General features: G+C 50.7%; 1 protein-coding gene across 16 annotated transcripts in view; it reads left to right on the plus strand.

Moving 5' to 3' along the window:
- EXTL3 (exostosin like glycosyltransferase 3) overlaps positions 1-12181 on the plus strand; it is a 160074-nt gene extending 147893 nt beyond the window's left edge. For 14 of the 16 annotated variants that reach the window (XM_052809913.1, XM_052809910.1, XM_052809908.1 and 11 more), the window contains 4 exons: positions 1217-1344; positions 4831-4975; positions 5982-6110; positions 8048-12181. In XM_052809913.1, coding sequence (XP_052665873.1) covers positions 1217-1344; positions 4831-4975; positions 5982-6110; positions 8048-8257 — 612 coding nt within the window. In that variant the 3' untranslated portion in view covers positions 8258-12181. Of the gene's footprint in view, positions 1-1216; positions 1345-4830; positions 4976-5981; positions 6111-8047 lie in introns of those variants that run through there. The other 2 variants (XR_008238512.1, XR_008238513.1) reach the window with 2 other exon arrangements.
- Positions 12182-20286: the final 8105 nt, after the last annotated feature.

Consider the following 20286-nt stretch of genomic DNA (forward strand, 5'->3'; position numbering starts at 1 on the left):
GTGCTGATTTTTGTCATGCTTTTCCACCTTGGGAGGGAGAGGGGGAAGAAATTCCTGTGCCAGCATTGTCTGTCTCTGCTTTTGCCTTCTCCTATGGCTACTAATTGCATCGCAGCCCTCCTGGGGTGGGAGTGCTGCAGGCTCGGCTCTGGCCCTGCTCCACCATGGCTTAGAGCTGCATAATTTGTTCACCTCCCTGCAATAAATTGTTCATGCTTTTGATAGATCTTCAGTGAAATATTTTAATGCGTTCTTGTCAAATGTTCCTTCCCCCCACCCCCAGCAGCTATTGACAGATGAAAGCACTAACACTGGCTTTACATGGGAATTTAATCGTACCAGCTGTCATGCAGATCCCCAATACAAATATTTTCCACCGTTAATGGTTTCAGTGTGGCCTTTTTTTGTGTGATCAAATGTAATCTTATTTAATGGAGTTTTATTGCTGTGACGCCTTATTCTTTTCACCAGGCTGGACTTTATTTTTAAATCAAAAGAGATTGTTCAGAGGAGAGCCAGAGAAATGACTGGAGGGATTGAATGGGACAGCAAGCCTGGGATGAACTGAGTGACTATATATCAGCCAGGGCAGGCGAAAAGTGTAAGAGCAAGGGAGAGAACGGGTCCAGCGTGGAAGGGGCAGTCAAGAAGAGGGAGAAATTCAGTGCGATTTTACATGTGTGTGGCTGGGGATAAGGGAAATTGCACAGGCCGGGAGGTTGGAAGAGTTTTAAGAGAGGGAGGCATTGCAAATGAGTTGTGTCCAAGGCAGAAATCATGGGTAGTTGCAGAAACAATTCAGTTTAGATCAGCACTGGAGAAATGCTGCTAGGGCCACTTCTTCAGGGGCCATAGAACAGACCAGCCGCGGCTGCCGTGTTTCCCTCTCTTTATTATTGCAGAGCTGCCCTCCTGCGTGTGAGAGGGCAGGTGACCACAAGCACAGCCATTACACCTGGTACCTGGCATCGTGGGTCTTGGGTTTGGCTTCAGCAGTCCTATGAGACGGGCAGGAGGCAGCAGGTAGAAAGGCTGGAAGCTGGAGCTGGTGCCGGACTGAGCAGATGCTTTTTTCTTAGATAGCATTTCCCCATCGCAGGGGCTCTGAAGCAGGGTGAAAATGCTGGAGCACGCAGCTGGAGTGCGCAGCCCCAGCCCCTAAATCTCTTCTCTGGGCACGTACAGCCACTGTAACTATTGTGTGTTCATCTCTTAGGTTGTCCGCACAGAGAAGAACAGCCTGAACAACCGGTTCCTGCCATGGGATGAGATCGAGACGGAGGCCATCCTGTCCATTGATGACGATGCTCACCTTCGCCACGACGAGATCATGTTTGGGTTCCGGTGAGTAGCCTCCACGCACGTAGGTTTAGACCCAAACTGATGTTTTCTGCATCCAGGGTCTGCCCAGGTGTAGCATGGCCTCATGGCTAAAGCTGAGGCCAGAATTAGGGCTAGCACATCCCTTCCTGTGGCTTTCCAACTCAATTTCTTGGAGGGGTAATACGCGGTAATGAACTGTTTAATGAGTGCAGGCAGGTGGGCTGATTTCAGGTTGTCCAGGCAACCCTGATTCTCGCACTTCCTAACCTTGACTCTTCAGCTTTTGTTGTGCTGACAACGTTCCCTTCATGGTTTTGGGAGTGTGTGGCTTCCTAGGGTGGAAGGAAACTGGAAAACAAATCCAAGAGGCTGTTGCACTCTATCCTTCATGTGCTGTTGGCAAGGCCAGGACGTTTGCAGCCGCTGCAGGACATGATGCTCGTGTGCTCGCGGTGGACTGCCATCCTCTTTGCTCCGTGTGACATTGGGATGTGACAGCTATTTTGGTGTTTTTTTCTGCAGAGCATGGAAAAGACAGATGTTACACAGAAAAGGCTGGTGCTGGTTGCTCTCATTCCCACCCCCTTTCTGCTTCAGTATCTATGTTTTCCCTTGACTTTGCCCTGGCAAAAAGTTTCCCAATTATGGGGCCAAGGGAGAAAGCAGTTACGTGGGCTTCTGCCGTGGGAGGATTCTGCAGGCTGCTCCTGCAGCTCGTACAGCGAAACCTCGCCAGCTGCCAAAGAGGTGCCGGGGAGTGAGGATGGCACGAGGAGAGAGCGCTGGCGCTCGTTTGGCTGTGGCTCGTCAGCCCGCCAGCCCAGGAGCGGGGGCTGTGATTGCTAATCCGAGAGCACCCAGCAGCTGGCTGGGGGGCGGGAGACGTGGCCCAGCTCTCCACTCTCACCAAAACGTGTTGGCTCATGTTTGGGAGGAAGATTAAAAGGCACAAAATGCCTGGAAACCCAACAAGCTCTCTCTGAGAGATGACAAATGAGGTGTTAAAGTGATTAAAGCAGGGGAGTAGGCGTCAGGACTCCTGACTTTCCCTTCCATGCCCTGTTTCAGGCTCTTTATCTGAACTTGGCTGTTTTCTCCCCCTCTTTGGTCTCCGTTTTCCTTTGCTCATCCACAGCGCCTGGCTGAGGCTTTACCAGTTAGCCCTGGAGAGCATCAAATGAAAATTATAAGTGCCGCATATTATTCTCACTCATATCCCTGCTTACAAACACCTTGTTCCCGCAAAGTCTGCCTGTGTTAATGCATTCTGCCAGGGAAGAGACAGTGTCTCAGCGATTGAGTGAACCTCTGCCCATAACAACTGTGTTTTGTCGAAACTTTGCTTCAGGCTGTAATTCTTGGGCAAGAGCCTCTTCTTGCTCTGTTTGCTGCTCAGGAGAGGGCTGGAGGCGGGCACCCTGAGCAAACCTTTCTGAGGAGCACACCCAAAACAATTCTCTGGAGAAATCCTTATTTTTCTGGCTGAGCTGGGAAGGAAAAAGTGTCATGTTCATAGGAGAGCGAGGCATGGGAGAAGTGAAAGGGAATGAGTAGTTTCGACTCTGGCTTTTCAAAACAATCACGCTGGATTGACAGAAACCGCAGCAAATAAGTGCTTGCTGGGAGGATAGTGCCAGGGAAGCTGCTGGTGGTGTTAATTACTCAGTTTTCATTACCAGGTTATATCAGAGTTTCATTAATTTGAGTAGAGGATATAACAATAAACACATCTTTGCTCCTGTCTGTGTCAGTAAGTGTAATGAAAGCTTGGGGCTCTCGGAAACTCAGTCTCTTCAGCAGCCTGGCATTGCCCTGCAGCCATTGCTTCTGTAGCTCTTCATGGGAACAGGGGTTGTGGGAGGAACTCACATCCACATGAGGGAAAAAAGCAAAAAGGCTGTTTTCTGCCCTATTTTGTGCCTGTGAAGAAGGGAGAACCCTTCTGTGTCCAACAGGCTGCCGCCTGGGACTTGTTTCTTGTAGTCTGGAGTCGCTTGGACAGGGAGATGGGATCGGATGATCCAAAGGAAGCTGACACCCCTGTCAGTGGAAGCTGGCTGTATTTCCCAGGTTAGGCATTAGGCACTGACTTTGTTCTTAATTAGTCCTGTCAGTATTGCAGCTGTCCTGTGGGAGAGTGAGCTTCAGAGGAGAGCAGAATATTAAGCAAGTCCATGCTTTCACATGCAAACCTCACGATTTAATTCCCTATGGCTCAACTGCGAGCGTGTGTTAGGGCGAAGGATGTGCTTATGGCCCCAGAGGTTTTTCCCATATGGACAGAGCCTGGGAAGCTGCCGGGTGCTGGTTTGGGATGGAAGCTGGCAGTTTGGCACTCCAGATCCTCCATCTGGAGGCACCAGGGTCTTCAGCATCTCAGCAGCTTTCCTAAAGGGAGCTTGATGTTACCTCAACTTTACAGAGGAAGAAACTGAGCTTGTGGGAGATGGAAAGTCCCAGGGATTTGGGGGAAGAGGCCAGGAGATGCTGTGTTGCTCCCAGGCCAAGCCTTGGCTGGTCTGGACTTTCCATAGAAGGGAAATAAGAGAGAAGCAGCGCTGGCGTATGTGTTGTGCAGTGATGCCCCTGCACGGGCTGTGGGAAGCTGGTGGCAAATGGAAGAGTTTCCCATCTCGCTGGTTTTCCCTGTCGCTTTCTCTGCCTTTCCATCCAAGGTCTTATGTTTTCCATTCTCTATGTAATTCAGAAACTAATTTGGGGCCACTGGGCTTTTTTGTTAGTTTTGTTTTAAACCTACAGAACAGCCCTTAGAAGTTAGAAAATCCCAAATTTATGAGGTAGTAGCACTTTCCCTGTGAAAAAGCAACTTGAACATGCCTCTAGGAGAGGACCAAGGTGAGCAGCTCAGCTTTGTGCCAAGCAACGTTGGTCTGTGCTCACAGCCTGTGTTTGGGAGAGCTGACCAAGGTGTGCTTCAGTTCACATCTAACAGCTCTTAACCTTTAACAAGACAAGGTCAACAAATTCTGCCTATCCATTAAAGGCAAGATTTCTGCATTCACCCCTTTCCTGCACTACAATAGGAAAGGAATCGGAGTTATCTCAGGGTGAGACCTTGTTCACGTGTCACTCGGGCAGCTGTGACAGCCAGTCGGTCCCTCCTACTGACAGTGGAGCTTCAGTGCTATGGAGGTGGGTGAGTTTGCACTGCACAGCCTACGTAAAAAGACGTCTCTTGTATGTTGAAATTTTCTTTATTTTTATTTAAAAAAAATTAAATGGACTTTAAAGCAAGGTAATTGGATGCTTAAACTATGTTAATCCTTTTTGCCCAAACTACAATGTATGTTGGCTGTTCTTTGGACGAGCAGTTGCCAAACTTTTTTATGTATAGGCATCTCTTATCACTTGCAGCCCCCCCCTTGGGATCTGGTCTGTTGGCATCGAGGGCATAGTCCTGTGTGTAGTGGTTCTCAGCCAGAGCTGTGCTCATCTCCAGACAGGGTCCCCGGGTTTGTGTCTCACTGAAAGGCTTTGTGTTTGCAGTGTCTGGAGAGAGGCAAGGGACCGCATCGTTGGCTTCCCAGGGCGCTACCACGCGTGGGACATCCCCCATCAGTCCTGGCTCTACAACTCTAACTACTCTTGCGAGCTCTCTATGGTGCTCACTGGTGCTGCCTTCTTCCATAAGGTGAGATTTCGTCACCACAAAGCCCTGAGCTTTCCCTTCCTTCTCAGAGCAACCAGAGTCTGTGTTTGTGGGGTTGGGTTTTGGGGTTTTTTTTTGTTGTTGTGTTTTGTTTTTTTTTTTTTTTTCTAAAAAGAACACATTTTGGAGCTCACCACTCCTTTTCCCTCCCTTTCTCCAAACTGAAACACAGCCAGCAACTGGTCTGTGTCCCAGCAAGCGGTCTCCTCGAGGAGCTGCCTATGTTTGTGCCATGTGAGAAGCACCACGGCACTGAAGCAGGTGGATGGAGAGTAGGGCCGAGCGTGTTTCAGCGATGCTCTCGGTCACGGTGAGGGTGAGGCGGGCCATGGGATTGCCTGCCATGCGTCTTTACTGCAGCATCTTTAACAGACTCAAAAGTGTTGCAATTTGCAGGGAAGTCATGGGTTTCTGCAGCTGCGTGGTGGCACAGGTTGGCTGGTAGGTGTGGGAGGTGGCTGGTTTCTTTATGTTGGAAGGGAGCAGTGCCAAAAGTGGCTCCGTGATGTGTGCCTCTCTGTATGGGAGAGACAACAGTGGGCAAACAGGCCTTGAGGAAAGGGTGGGCTGTTTTCCCAAGGGGACTGTCCTGAGCTGTCATACTGTGGTGGGAAGGTAATCCACCAGCTACTGCTGCCGTGCTGACTCTGCAGCAGCAAAGACAGCAAGATCTGAGGGGGCTGGAACCATTATTTCTCAACTTCTGAAGTTACAGGAGCCTTGGGACTTGGTCAGGGTGGTGGCTGTGGGGTAGATTTGCTGCTACTGTGGCTACAGCAGATCTCCTGGATGCAGGGTTAAATCCATTATGGGGAGCCTCTCCACTGGCGTCCTTGAGCTCTGAGTCAGACACGTCCCAGCGAGTCGTCTTGATACTCACCTGCGGTGCCACGACTGCTCCAGGCCTGGTGCAGATGGCACCAGCGATGGTGGGCACTTGCTGCTTGGGACCACCTTGAGCAACGTTGTGCCTTTTTATCCTTTCCAGTACTACGCCTACCTGTACTCCTATGTGATGCCGCAAGCCATCCGCGACATGGTGGATGAGTACATCAACTGCGAGGACATCGCCATGAACTTCCTGGTCTCTCACCTGACAAGAAAACCTCCCATAAAGGTAAAGTGCCGGGCAGATGCTTGTACTGGTCTTTGTATTTCTGGAGAAACAGTGGTTTGGTTCATGTCTCTGAAAGGCAAGAAGCATGTTAGGAGGCTGCTCTGGGGGAAATCCACTTCCCTTTATCTCAGTGCAGAAGCTGTGCCATGCACTATGTGCTGCCCTTGCCAAAATGTGGCTGCACTGCGTCTCTGAAGTGCTGCGTTGCAAGCGTGACATGCTCAAGGCTGTCAGCGTGGCCTCTGGCCTCGAGGAGATGTAATGTGTGTTCAAAAAGGTGTGAAAACTCACTGTAACCCCTTAGAAGCAGCCAAATCCCTGCCATGGCAAGCGGATGAGTTGGGGTTTGACTTACACTGCAGCTCAGACCGGAGGGTTTCCTGGCTCAGCAAAGGCCCTTCTGAGCCTTCCTTCCCAAAAAGGAAAAATTTCTGTCTTTCCATAACATACAGCACAAGTAGGAATGATTTTCTTGCTGATTTCATGTAGCTTTCCAGAGACATTTAGACTTATCTGCATGCGGAGGGCTGTTGGTCTAAACACTGCAGCCTAGCTGAAATATTCCTGCCCAGTGATAACAAATGTATGTCACAATTTTGAGCATGAATTTTGGATGCAGATCATTCTGCTCTTTATTGCTGCTGGCAAACTGGTCTTTACAGCCCTGCATATGTCTCACTGTCACAGGCCAGCTGCCTTAGAGATAGGTCTTGGCCGTAAATATGACAGGTGGGTTTTTCTGTGTGGTGTTCTTCCCATCTGGAGCTACTATGAAGTGGAGGTTGTAGAGTTTGGTGCAGCTGAGAGGAGAATCAGACCAAAACCAAAGGGTACTGCAATGGGATCTCTGATGTCTGATTCAACATGGACAGGAGGCCCTTTAATCAGTGGGTGGCCCCTCAGCACCTCCTGAAAACAGGAGCCCCCTCCAAAGATTTTCCTCTGGGTGCCTAAAACAAGAGACACCCCAAATTGCTAATTCTTCTGCAGCATCTGTGGCCAGCGGGTCAAGGGAGGGGATTCTGCCCCTCTGCTCCCATCGGGTGAGACCCCACCTGGAGTCCTGCGTCCAGCGCTGGGGTCCTCAGCACAGGACAGACATGGACCTGTCGGAGCGGGTCCAGAGGAGGGACACAAAAATGATCAGAGGGCTGGAATGCCCTCTCCCATGAGGACAGGCTGAGAGAGTTGGGGTTGTTCAGCCTGGAGAAGAGAAGGCTCTGGGGAGACCTTACCGCAGCCTTCCAGTACCTAAAGGGGCTTAGAAGAAAGATGGGGACAGACTTTTTAGCAGGGCCTGTAGCGATAGGACAAGGGGTAATGGTTTTAAACTAAAAGAGGGCAGATTCAGACTAGATATAAGGAAGAAATTGTTTACACTGAGGGTGGTGAGACACTGGCCCAGGTTGCCCAGAGAGGTGGTCGATGCCCCATCCCTGGAAACATTCAAGGTCAGGTTGGACGGGGCTCTGAGCAACCTGATCTGGTTGAAGATGTCCCTGCTTATGGCGGGGGTTTGGACTAGATGACCTTTAAGGGTCCCTTCCAACCCAAACCATTCTGTGATTCGACAATTCTATCTGTAGTCTGTGAAAGGAAAGGAGTTGGTTTCTCAAGGTCTTTTTTTTCCTGAAACAGCTTCTCAAACATAAAACCAGAAAAAAGTAACTAAGCATTAGTAGATGATCATGTCCCCCTTTAAGTCTCTGCTCTGACAGAGCTGGTGTGGACCATGTCCTTCCTTGCCTGGACACCCTCCAAGGGACACGCAGCAGCCAGGGAGAGCACGGCCAAATCTGTGCCCGGTCTGCGGCATGTCACGCAGGACGTCAAGCCAAGTCCCCCCACGCAGTGCCTTGGGCGCAGGCACGGTGTTCCCCCCAGCCAGGGTGTTGCAGGCAACATGCCAGCAACCATCTTTGTCCCTCTCGTTCCAGGTGACCTCCCGCTGGACTTTCCGCTGCCCCGGGTGCCCCCAGGCGCTTTCGCACGATGACTCTCACTTCCACGAGCGACACAAGTGCATCAACTTCTTCGTCAAGGTGTACGGGTACATGCCCCTCCTGTACACCCAGTTCCGCGTGGACTCGGTCCTCTTCAAGACCCGCCTGCCCCACGACAAGACAAAATGCTTCAAGTTCATCTAGAAGCGGGCGGCAGCTGGGCACCCTCGGCTCTCCGAACTTCGGCCGGAGGCGGGTGAGGGCAGAGGGTGGCTTTCTTGATGGGGCTGTGAGTGCAAAACACCTTTTGCTATTGACTCCGGCCTCCCTCCCGCGGAGCAAAAGGGATGTCCTGGATTTGGACGGGCACGTTTCCCCCTCCCTTCCCGCTCTCACCACAGCGACTCGACTGAGCGACAGGGAACAGGATCTCATGGCTTCTGTAAAGACACTGCCTAGGATCGTACACTGAGGAATGGTGTGTTGGCTAGTAGCTCTGCCCCTTTGCTAGCCAAGGGCAGCCATTCATTTTAATTATAATTATTGTTATTTAAAATGAAAGTGTTTTAGATTTGCCGCGTGAGGCTTTTTTTTTTTTCCTTTTCTATTCTTCTTTCCCCCCTACCCACCCTGTTTTCCCCTCTGGACCTGTCTGCCCGCTCGAGGGGGACTGTAGCAAGGCCAGGTTGGAGGTGTTTGACTGCAGAGAGGTTATTCCCAGTACCAAGGCAGCTCCGCTCACCACTGTTGTCCCCATCCTTTCTCCCGTGGGGCAGCCCTTCTCCTCCCCTCCCGCATACCGTGTCCTGGCTCGTCTTGCCCTGTGGCTACTACTGAGGACTTTCAGGTGTCGGCTGGTGACGAGCTCTTTGCTCTGCTCTGCTCTGCTCACCACCCTGAGCCCCCTGCCCTGGGAGAGGGGCGAGCAGGGAAGAGGTTGGCCCCGGAGGGTCTTTCCCCAGCTCCCAGCACTGCACCGGGTCCCGTGTCACAGCCCCGGGGGAGTTTGGTTGCCACGGTCTCGTTCTCAGTGTCCTTTTTCCAGCCCATGCGGCACACCACAGGTGCTGCTAAACCTCTGAAGACAGGGAGCGCGTTTGGGGCTTGGGAGTGATCCATCTGCAGCACAGCAGGGGCTGGCAATGCCCCAGGCTCGTGCGTTCGAGTGGGCTGCCTTGGCCTGCGGTTTTCTACAGCCGCTGCAGCACCAAAGGCAGCTGCGAGAGCCCTGGAGAGCTGCTCCAGCAGCACCCCGAGATCGGCTGCACGAGCCTTTGCTGATAAAATAAACCTCTTCCCCAGAAGCATCCAAGCGTGGACGCAGTCTGCCGAGAGCCAGCTCTTCATGGTGCCTGGTCGCTGCGGGGGGAGCAGGCAGTAGTTCAGCTTTCAGTGCCGGTCTGATGGGAGTCGGGATATCGGGGCCTTCTCTTGAGATCGCTTCGCATTTTTGCAGAGTGGCGGAAGGAGAAGACACTGAACCCTTAATGTGTACGCAGCTAAGCAGAGCCGAAGCAAAGTGCCAGCCCAGCCTGCCTTTGCCGGAGCTGGGGCTGCACTGTGGGCCGGAGTCCCTGCTCTGCCCCGTCCCCCATCCCAGGACAAAACGTGCCCACGTCAGGTTTGCCCATGGGCCTCAGCGTAACTGCCTTAAACCCCCATCCCGTCCACACTCATGCCCTGGCCTCGGGCTGCGTTCGAAGGTTAATCCAGCCAAGACCTTTCCTTCGCGTGAACTGGGAGATGCTGCTGGGATCGCCTTCACGGGGCTGTTTTCGGAGTTGGTGTCTCCCATGAAAGCGAAACGCCATCACGTCCGTGTGATCGCCCGACCTCTGCGCTCAACTCGCTGCTCCGTTCTGCTTCGATCCCAGCCTGTAAGAAGAAGGAAGGACACAGGTTGCCCTCTCTTGTGGGATGTTCTCCCTCAGTGCGTCCCAGATGTTTAAGAGCAGCCTGGAGAAGCTCTTGCTGGGTAGATGGTAATTCACCTCAATGTCCCCGGTTTTCCTGGCCTGACTTCCACTGTGGCAGGTTGCAGCTCAGCCTCCCGGCACCCTGCAGCAGAAGGATGTTACCACCTGGTTGTGTCCCAAAAGAGGAGCGGGGATGGTCCGTCAGCAGCTCCTGGGCTCACTCGTAAGGTCAGCCCTGTCCCCACTCCTCCCCTGCAGCCTGCACCATGTTTTGGGGTGTTACGTGGCCTCTCCAGCCGTGCTTCAGCCAGATTTTCATGTCAGCCCTGTGGGTGGGGGTCACCAACACTTGCTCCTTGGTAAGGGGAAGGGAAGGGGCAGCCCGGCCCCAGCAGAGCTGATGGCTCGTGCCTTCACCAGCACTACAGACCGCACTGAAATACGATCAAGGTGTCTTTTCCTCTCTGTACGTTTTTTTTCCTTTCCACTCTCTTTTTGTTTTAACATCAGGTGCTTGAAACGGAGCACGTGAAGGGTCAGTCTCTTGAGAAATGCGACTGGAGGCTCCTGTGAGGCCCTGAAACACCTGGAAGGATGTTTTCTGCCCCTGCTCGGAGTGGAAATGTGGCATTCTTCAGCAGCTGCACCAGCTTCAGCATCCCTGAGGGGCCTGACACTCCTCTGCTTTAATTCTCCCCTTGTTAATAGGTGGTTCGTTAGCAGCGATGCCGTTGCTCACGTACAGCACAGGTCCCTGGTGTCATCCAAGGGTGGAGGCAGCTCTGCCTTCCCCAGCCCTCTGCCAGCACGGCAGGAGTCAAAGGGGAGTAAGGACGGATGCCGGCAGCTGTGGATTGCACTTTATATAAACAGAGATGCGCTTCTTGGCAACTTGTTTTGAAAAAACCTTAAGGGGAGTTTCATTATTCTGGTGAGAAACGGTAATACAGGGAGCTTGGAAAATGGGGATGTGATGTGAAGTATTTGCGTTGGGGTTTGCGTCGGTGGGGCTTGGGCTTTGCTGTCTCATTGCTTGGCTGCAGTCGGAGCTGGCAGCTGACCCAAGGTTGGGGGTTTCATCCTTTCTGTTGGTGCGTTTCAGTTCAAGACCAGTAGAAATGTAGAGATCAGTGGTGGAAATCCAAATTGTTCTTCTTCCCAGGCTCTTAACGCGCTCAACTCTTGCCTGAAGTGTTGGTTTTTTGGAGGATTGCCGGTGCTTTGGTAGCCAGGGGTCGGGTTTGAAGCGTCATGGTTGTGCGGGGAGAGGCTGCGTGACAGGATCGCTGTGTGGGTTGTGGGATGGTTTCCTCCTTGCTGAGACCCCCGAAGGGGGAGGATTTGGGGTGTGAAGGGGTGAACCTGTGCTGCGAGTCGCTGATGGCAGCTGCTTGGGGGGGACATGCTGGGCAGCAGCAGTGTTGGGAGGGACAGGGTGCCATAAAGAAACAAAAAGACAGTGAGAGCATCACCTTCCCCACCTGCAGGGCTGGTGCTGTCCCTCCCGGTCCTCTGCTGCTGTGGCTCTTTCCGAAATCTTCCCAAATAGCCCCCAAAACCCCTCCGGAGTACAGACCCGTGGTTCACAACCCGACTTTCTGCTCCTGAGACATCCCCGGATCTGAGCTGTCCTTAGGTTTCCCTCCACCATCAGGGAGGAGAGGGGCATTTCTGGAGAGGGGTCCAGCCCGTGCCACCGTCCCCAACATCCTCCCTCGCTACCTGTCGCTCTCCTGTGATTTTCAGGGGGTCCCAGGGTAACTCCAAAGCTCAGGTTAGGTTGTACGATTCGTCCCAGCTCCAGCACAGAGCAGCCTGGGGCGCGTGATCTCCGCCACCCCAGCCTCGAGGAGACGGGAAGGTCTCTCGGTGGTTGCACCTTTCCCAAGGAAAAGGCCTTTTCCCCTTTCCAACATTTCTGCCCGCTTCACCCAGCACCAGGGGTTGCAGGCGGCGGGTGCGGAGCGAGGTCTTTTTCACATTCGCTGTAAATAGCATCGTCTGCGGTGACGTGGACCCCCCCGTACCCCATTCGTGTTGCACAGCCCCTGCCCTCCCCTGCGCCGTGGTTGTGCTAACTGCTCTGTGAGCACCAGGTTTAAAAAAAAAAAAAAAAAAGGCAAAAACCGAGAGAAAAGAAACACTCCTTCAACACGAGCACAATGTTGATTTTTTTTGTAAAAGGATCCAATAAATGGAGAGTTTAACTTGAGAGCGTCTCCGTGCCTGCTTTGCCGGGGGCTGGGACCGGGACAGGGTTTGCAGCAGCAGTGCTGCTCCATGGTGCTGGGGCTCCCCGAAAACAAGCCTCTCCCAGGCTTGCATTTCCCGAGGGAGCAGGGGCAGGTGAGCTGGTCCGGAATAGTGGAAACCCCTCAGGGATGGCAGCGTCTGGTGCAAAACCCCAAGAGAGCCCCCCCAGTCCAGCCCCGGGGGGGTTCAGAGCCCTGCGTAACTTCAGGGGACATCACATCCCAGCCACTACGGTGACAGAGGGCTGCTGGTGGCACTGGGGACATCCAGCCAGGATGGCGGATCCAGGGGAGGCAGAAGCCCTTTGATTTCTGCATCGCTGATTTAAATCACAGCCAACCAAAAAGCACCTTCTCCGGAGCCCCGCTCCGCTTGCAGGATCCGGCCCTGGGGCCTCTGCCCTGCAGTGTGATGCTGAAAGCCACCATGGCGTAAGTTGTCTGGGTATTTCTAGGCAATGAAAATGGCAGCCGAGTCGGCCGTGGGGTTGCAAACCTTCCCATCCCTGCCCTGGGATCCTGGAAGAAGGAAATTTAGGGGCCATTTCCTACGGCGCTCACAGGCATCGCTGGCTTGGGGGATGCTCCCAGTCCCTCTCCTGTGCAGGAGGCTGAGGTGGAAAAAACAACCAGGTGGGTGTGGTTTCTAACCAGATTTCCACCAGCTTCAAACCTACAGGGAGGAGCAGACAGGCGGAACAGAGCTGGCTGTGCCATGGGCTTCCCGCTCCATGCTGGGCTAGAAATCCCGCAGGATTTCCTGGACATTGCTGGATTTCCTCTCTCTCCTTTTCTGCTGCTTTTTTTTGCCTTTCCTCCTGAGCAGCCGGCTTCCTCCACGGACGCTTGTTCACCCCTGTGGCACCTGCCCTTGCTGCTGTTCCCCTGGGAAGTGTGCCCTTTATTTTCCCTACTGCCTTGGAGTAATGGCTCATCCATAACGGGAGTGTTTGTGCTTGGTTTTATTTCCAGGATAGGTTTCAGGGAAATCCCAAATTATTTTGATCCCAGAAGGGAGGAGGTGGGTGGTCTGCCCAGGACCTGCCTCCCACATGCCTGGGGTCTGTCCCCAAAATATTGCTGGAAGGCAGGGGCACTGCTAACAGCGTTAAGGGCACAGAAAACCACACTCAAAGGCACTGACCTGGCTGCAGTGGTGAGACGCTGTTTTTGGGGGGGGGGGTCTGGCTCCTCGATGAGCCCAGCAGCATCTTGGGCACTGGCTCGACCGTAGCAGATTTGCTCGTGAGGCTTTACCAGCCCTTACACAGCAGATAAATATCTCCTGTTAAAGCAAATAATTTTTACAGCTGTAACTAATGTGACCTTGGTGAGATGAGTCACAGCATCATGGTTCCTGTTTGGTTTTCTTTTTTTCCCTATAGGAGGGTTTGTACCTTGGGATGGAGGAACAGGCGCTGGGGAGAGGTGGAGGAAGGGATAAATCCCCCTAATAATTCATTCCCTTCTACCAGAGGGAGGGCAGCGGGGGAAGTGCTTTACACTCCACTCCCCTACGCTAAATTTTTTCCCTTTCAGATGACACATTCCTTGATAAAAAGCAATTATTTCACTGAAATTGATCCCTGTGTTTCTGTTCTGCCCATCAATGCCATAAAAGCAACCAGCTCCTGCAAAAGCCCAGGTAAAGGACCTGCAGTCACCGACGCGGATGCTTGCACCCTCCCATGGCCCTGCCTTACGCCCCGGCCCCACTGAGACAGGCAGGAAGAGGGAAATTACCATTTGGGTCATTTTTTCCCAGCTGGAAATGCAAGAACATACTCCTACAGGGCCAGGCACCAGCAGCATCGCAAAGCCGAGGGTCACGTTAGGTCCGTCGTTCCCAGGTTAATTAGGTGACCGCTTTTTCCACCCATGGGCCAGGGCAGCGAAAGTACCGTGGCATCGCTTTCCTGTTTAAAACAGACAAACAAAAAAGGCTTAAATTCAACAGCATGGTGGGGTGGGGAGCAGGGCTGGCAAGGAAAGGGGAGCGCTGGTGCTGTGGGGGAATTATAAATCCCTACAGCCATATAATTTCTGAGAGTGCATCACTGGGCCAGTGTTAAGCAATGTGCAGGATTTATACCTCTGGCTTGCTCCCTGCGATGGGCCATGAAAGGTTTTAGGAAGAAAAATAGGATTTTACCCCCAGTGTTTTAAGAAGTTATTCTGGAGCTATTAGCAGGCTGAAAAGCAAAGAGCTGCTGCATTTCCATGGGTGCCCAATACCAAGCGAGGGTCACCCACCACCCGCTGTGTTCCCTGGGTCCTGCTTTTAACCCTGGGGCAACGGCACGCAGCTGCAGTGGAAGTACAAAGCTGGAATAGAACAGAACAGAGTAGAATACAGTAAGAATAGAAAAGAAAAGAATAGAATAGAATGGAATAGGAATAGGAATAAGAATAGAATAGAGTAAGAAAAGAAAATAATAGAATGAAGTGGAATGGAATAGAAGAAAAATACAATGGAGGCAGAATGGAATGGAATAGAATAGAACAGAATAGAATAGAACAGAATAGAATATAATAGTAAGAATAGAATAGAATGGAGTAAAAAAAGAATAGAATAGAATGGAATGGAATAGAATAGAAAAGGATAGAACAGAACAGAATGGAGTAAGAAAAGCAAATAATAGAACAGAATAGAACAGAAATAAGAGTAGAATGGAGTAAGAAAAGAAAATAATAATACAACAGAATAGAACAGGAATAAGAATAGAACACAACAGAACACAACAGAACACAACAGAACACAACAGAACACAACAGAACAGGAATAAGAATAGAATGGAGTAAGAAAAGAAAATAATAGAACAGAATCCAACAGAATCCAACAGAATCCAACAGAATCCAACAGAATCCAACAGAATCCAACAGAATCCAACAGAACAGGAATAAGAATAGAATGGAGTAAGAAAAGAAAATAATAGAATGGAATCCAACGGAATCCAACGGAATCCAACGGAATCCAACGGAATCCAACGGAATCCAACGGAATCCAACGGAATCCAACGGAACAGGAATAAGAATAGAATGGAGTAAGAAAAGAAAATAATAGAACAGAATTCAACAGAATAGAACAGAATTCAACAGAACAGGAATAAGAATAGAATGGAGTAAGAAAAGAAAATAATAGAACAGAATTCAACAGAATAGAACAGAATTCAACAGAACAGGAATAAGAATAGAATGGAGTAAGAAAAGAAAATAACAGAACAGAATTCAACAGAATAGAACAGAATTCAACGGAACAGGAATAAGAATAGAATGGAGTAAGAAAAGAAAATAACAGAACGGAACAAAACAGAACGGAACAAAACAGAACGGAACAAAACAGAACGGAACAAAACAGAACGGAACAAAACAGAACGGAACAAAACAGAACGGAACAAAACAGAACGGAACAAAACAGAACGGAACAAAACAGAACGGAACAAAACAGAACGGAACAAAACAGAACGGAACAAAACAGAACGGAACAAAACAGAACGGAACAAAACAGAACGGAACAGAGGAAGAATACAATCAAGGAAGAACAGAACAAAACAGAACGGAACAGAACGGAACAGAACGGAACAAAACAGAACGGAACAGAGGAAGAATACAATCAAGGAAGAACAGAACGGAACAGAACGGAACAGAACGGAACGGAACGGAACAAAACAGAACGGAACAAAACAGAACGGAACAAAACAGAACGGAACAAAACAGAACGGAACAAAACAGAACGGAACAGAGGAAGAACACAATCGAGGAAGAACACAATCGAGGAAGAACAGAACAAAACAGAACAGGAGTAAGAATAGAATGGAATAGGAGTAAGAATAGAATGGAGTAAGAAAAGAAAATAATAGAATCAAATGGGGTGGAATGGAATAGAGTAAAATGGAATGGAATGCAATAGAATAGAATAGAACAGAGGAAGAATGGAATAGAAGAAGAATGGAATAGAATGGAACATTTTCAGTTGGAAGGGACCTACAAGGATCACCTAGGCCAACTGCCTGTCCACTTCACAGCTGACCAAAAGTTGACACGTATTACTATTTAGGGCATTAGTTGCTCTGGTCTTGGCTTAAACCCCCTGGGCGAAGCAGGGTTTTTCCCACGGTGCAACCAAATGGCTGCAAAGAGGTAAAGAAGGAATTGGGAAAGCAAACCAGGCAGTTAGCACCGCTGCAAAGCACCTGCAGCCACCCAGCGAATGCGTGTGCTGGGCCAACGGCAGCACTCTGTAACTTAGAGGCTCAAAATAGTAAATACTAAGAGCAGTCAGAGGGAAATGAGCAGTTATTAGCCAGGCAATTAATAAAAGACCTATGCTGCACTCAGTGTTGTGCCTGCAAGGGAAGGATAATTGTCACTGTTCATTTTAACCCGCTAAGTAATTTAATGTAGTTAAAAAAAAAAAAAAAGAAAACAACCCTCAATCAAGCGTCACTAGTCTTTGTGAATGCCTTCCTGGAGCCCAGCTCTGTCCTGGGGATGCAGTGAGTCCTGGAGCAGCACTGTGGCACAAAACCAACAGGCTTTTTTTTTCCTTTTTCCTTCAAGAGTAAAAAAGAGAGAAGTGAGGTGTGACAGCTCTTCCTACCACCTTGGTTTTAAAGCCTTTCGGATGCTTTCCTTGCAGGCGTTTCTTGGCAGAGGGCCCTGCTTTCTTCGTAGCTGGTTTTTAAGCTCTCACTCTGCACATGTTTTGCTGCCAACATGATAATAACAATAATTAAAAATAAGACAAGTTGTGATGTCTTTGCATATGGTTGGGCTTCTCCATGTAGCACCACGCAGCATGGGGCTGCTTTGCTCCGTCCCTCACCCTTTTTGTTACCGAGTAGCTATTAATATCAAGAAAATAATAATAATGCAAAGTTTTACCAAGAGGGAGGCCAGTGTTTGCACCTTTGGTTATTGCTGCAATAGGACCCAGCTGGTTGTTAGAGGCTTTCTTACCAGGGAGTTCATCGCACTGCATTATGTTCTGCCTCAGGACACTCACTGGCGTACCTTTAATTACCCACGGCAGCCCGGTCTCACCACGCTCAAGATGGAGACATCACCCCTCCGTGTGCTCAGGGGCAAGGAGAGGAATGTGTCCTAGGGACCCTCGGGGACAGCCAGTGATAGAGCCAAGGGAGAGAAAAGATGGAGGAATAATTTAATTTTTTGCTGTAATCGAGGCAAGGAGCGTTTAATTGTTTAACCCTGCCTGTAAAAATGCAGCAAACTGATGCCCTGACTTCTGAAACAGGGGTTTGGGAAGATCGCTGTCTCTTAGGGCTGAATTTTTCTCTCTTGATTTAGGAGCCTGCTATGGTGCAGCCACTTGACTGTGTCGCATCATCTCATGGAAGGGATGCAGGATGCGGCCCCCATGATCCCTGACCCTAATGAAGCCTTGCCCAGGGCGTTATCTGCCAGTGGTTCCTGGCCAGGGCTGCCCTGTGCTCCCAGGCAGCACCCCATGGCTCCTAAGTGTCCTCGTGGGAAAAATACTGTGTCCCCAGGGGCAAGAAGCCCCTGCAGCCCACAGAGCTGCCTCCTCGGAACATAGGTCCCCATGCCATGCCCAGGAGAGCCCGAAGGTCACACGGAGAGACTTGGCTTGTTCCTCGTGGGCCACAAGACTTGGTGAGGGGTCCCCAGAATGACGGGGCCCAGGCAGTGGGTTTCAAGCGGTAGGTCCTAAGTGATGAGTCCGAGACCATTGGTCCCAGGTGATGGGTCCCCAAGAGATGGGGGGGTCCCAGGTGATGGGTCGCACGTGATGGGTAAACGGGGACCTGTTTGATCTGACTTACCTGCCTCTTTGTGAGCCTACCTGGGCCATGACGCGCAGCTGAACGCAAACCCCGCCGCACTCAGCTTCCCCGTTCCTCCCGAAGGCTGAGGTGCTGATGGGGCACAGACCCGACATCTTGCTCTAGGTCCCCTCAGGTCGTCGTGTCCAAGTCCCCAAGGTGGTGACCGCGGTGTGGCTCAGGGCACCCGTCGGGTGGCATGGGGGCCAGCGGATCCCCAGTGACACTGACTGCGCCTGGGCACGGTGGGGGGAATAGCATGAGCCTGGAATTAAATGACTTGGTGCAGTTGTTTTTATTAAGGCTCACATTAATAGAAAGAAAACACATTATACTTCATCCAGGAATATCTGTTCCATAAAAGCCATCCAAGTGCAGAAAGCTGATTTTAACCTTTTCTCTCCATTATTCCCCAGCCCAGTGATGCAGCCCTGTCTGTGCTGGAGGAGCGCACAGGTTGGGAATCACACTGAGAATTAATCACTTGCCAGGGGCCAAGGTGCAGCCCTGCAAAGCAGCTGCTTGAGAAGCAGCCCAGCTGCAAACACCACTATTTGTGTTTAATTAGGGGAGCTGCAGAGAGAGGCCAGTGAAGCGCAGCACGGGATGTGGGACTCCCACGTCACACATGGTCACAGGGACTGGGGATGGCCATGGCACAATGAACATCACATGGTGGCCAAGGGGATTTCTTTTTCCTTTCTGGAAGAAAGAGAATGAAACCAAGTACCTTTGCTCTTTGTCCATTAAAATGTGCATTTCTGGTTAAAATGTATTTGCCATCCATCGTATTCCACCCCCTCTGTTCGCAGCTCTGCTGGGCTGCCATGGTTACCTCTCCAGGACTGACCCAGCCTGAAGAAATGCTATTTCTTTTTCTTTCTCTGTGCAGAATGAACAAGCACTTATTTTTGTTAGTTTAATTAAGATTTTTCATTAAAGAATCCCCCCCGGTATGTTTATTTTTCCAGCAGGCACAATCTTTCCCTTTATAAGAAATGAATCAGTTTTCAGATGCTGGACTGGAGCAGTAATAAGTCCTCCTGCCCAAAACAACAAGAACAAAAATGTAAAAACTTCTAATTTTTTTTTCCCCAGGAGGGTGGGAAAGCCATTAGCTACCCTCAGCATGGCTGTTACTGGTAGGAGTCAGGGCTTTGCACCTCAAATAAGGCTTTTGGTATGACAGCCCAATTGCATCGGTTGCCTTTCAGTAGTGAACCAAGCTAAAAACTAACTGTTGAGCTTGAGTACATTTCTACTCCTCTTAATCAGCACAGCAGCTCACTCCCAGCCCCGAATTACCTTCAAACCACCGTGCTTTTAATACAACTTCCACCGCAGCAGCTTTCAGATGTTAAGTCTCAAGGCAGCCTGCAAAGGAGGATGGTACAATTTCTATTTCATGTAAGAGGAAAGCAAGGCACTGCTCCAGGAACGTGTCCGAAATCATCCATCAGAGGCAGGACTAGATTGCCTCTCCCTGGTTCTGTCAAGTTAGGCAGCACTGAGAGATTTCCATGGGGCACTGAGAGCAGCAGGGTTTATTTGGGCCAATTATACACTAGTCACACCTGTGGAGTAGCTGTTGTGGTTGATACAGGCTGTCTCACTCCTCACATTTAAATATTTCCTTAATACCTTGAGATCGGTAAAGCCTCTCTGTCTAACCTGTCTGTCTGTATAACAAGGCTGTGCTGGATGAGTACATGAGGAGGTTATTCTCCCCTGATGTGCAAGGCTGGTTGGACTGCTTAACTTCAGCAAAGACAGCAAATCTCTCTCGTCTTCTCACCCTCATACACCTGCAGAGTCACAGAGACACAGAGCTCGATTGAATCTTTTACATCAGTGAATCCGCAGCCCTGTTACTGCAGGGCTCCGTGTCATATAACCACACAAATGTCACAGAAACATCCCCGTGTGTCTCAGCGCCCAGCTAGTTCAGCTCTTGGGTTCTGGCTCAAGGGAATCATCCTTACTACAAGGAGCTACAACTTGGCTCTACCCCAGCCGAGGTCTTGACTCTTTGTAGATGGGCTTTAATGCCTCTTGCTCCTTGGGTCCTGGGAACTGAGCTCTCAGAGCCTGTTTACTGCCAGGGAGTCGCAGCTCCACTCATCTGTACCCACGTGGCCTCCAACAGCAGTTTGGTGAGGGGAAAAGTCCCAGGCCAGAGCCCACGCTGACCCAAAAGCTTGGTGGAGCCAAGCTGGGAGGGTCAGCCGTGGTTCAGAAGCACAGCATCACACGGCTGC

Source organism: Harpia harpyja, chromosome 15 (assembly GCF_026419915.1).
Source record: "Harpia harpyja isolate bHarHar1 chromosome 15, bHarHar1 primary haplotype, whole genome shotgun sequence".
NCBI lineage: Eukaryota > Metazoa > Chordata > Aves > Accipitriformes > Accipitridae > Harpia > Harpia harpyja.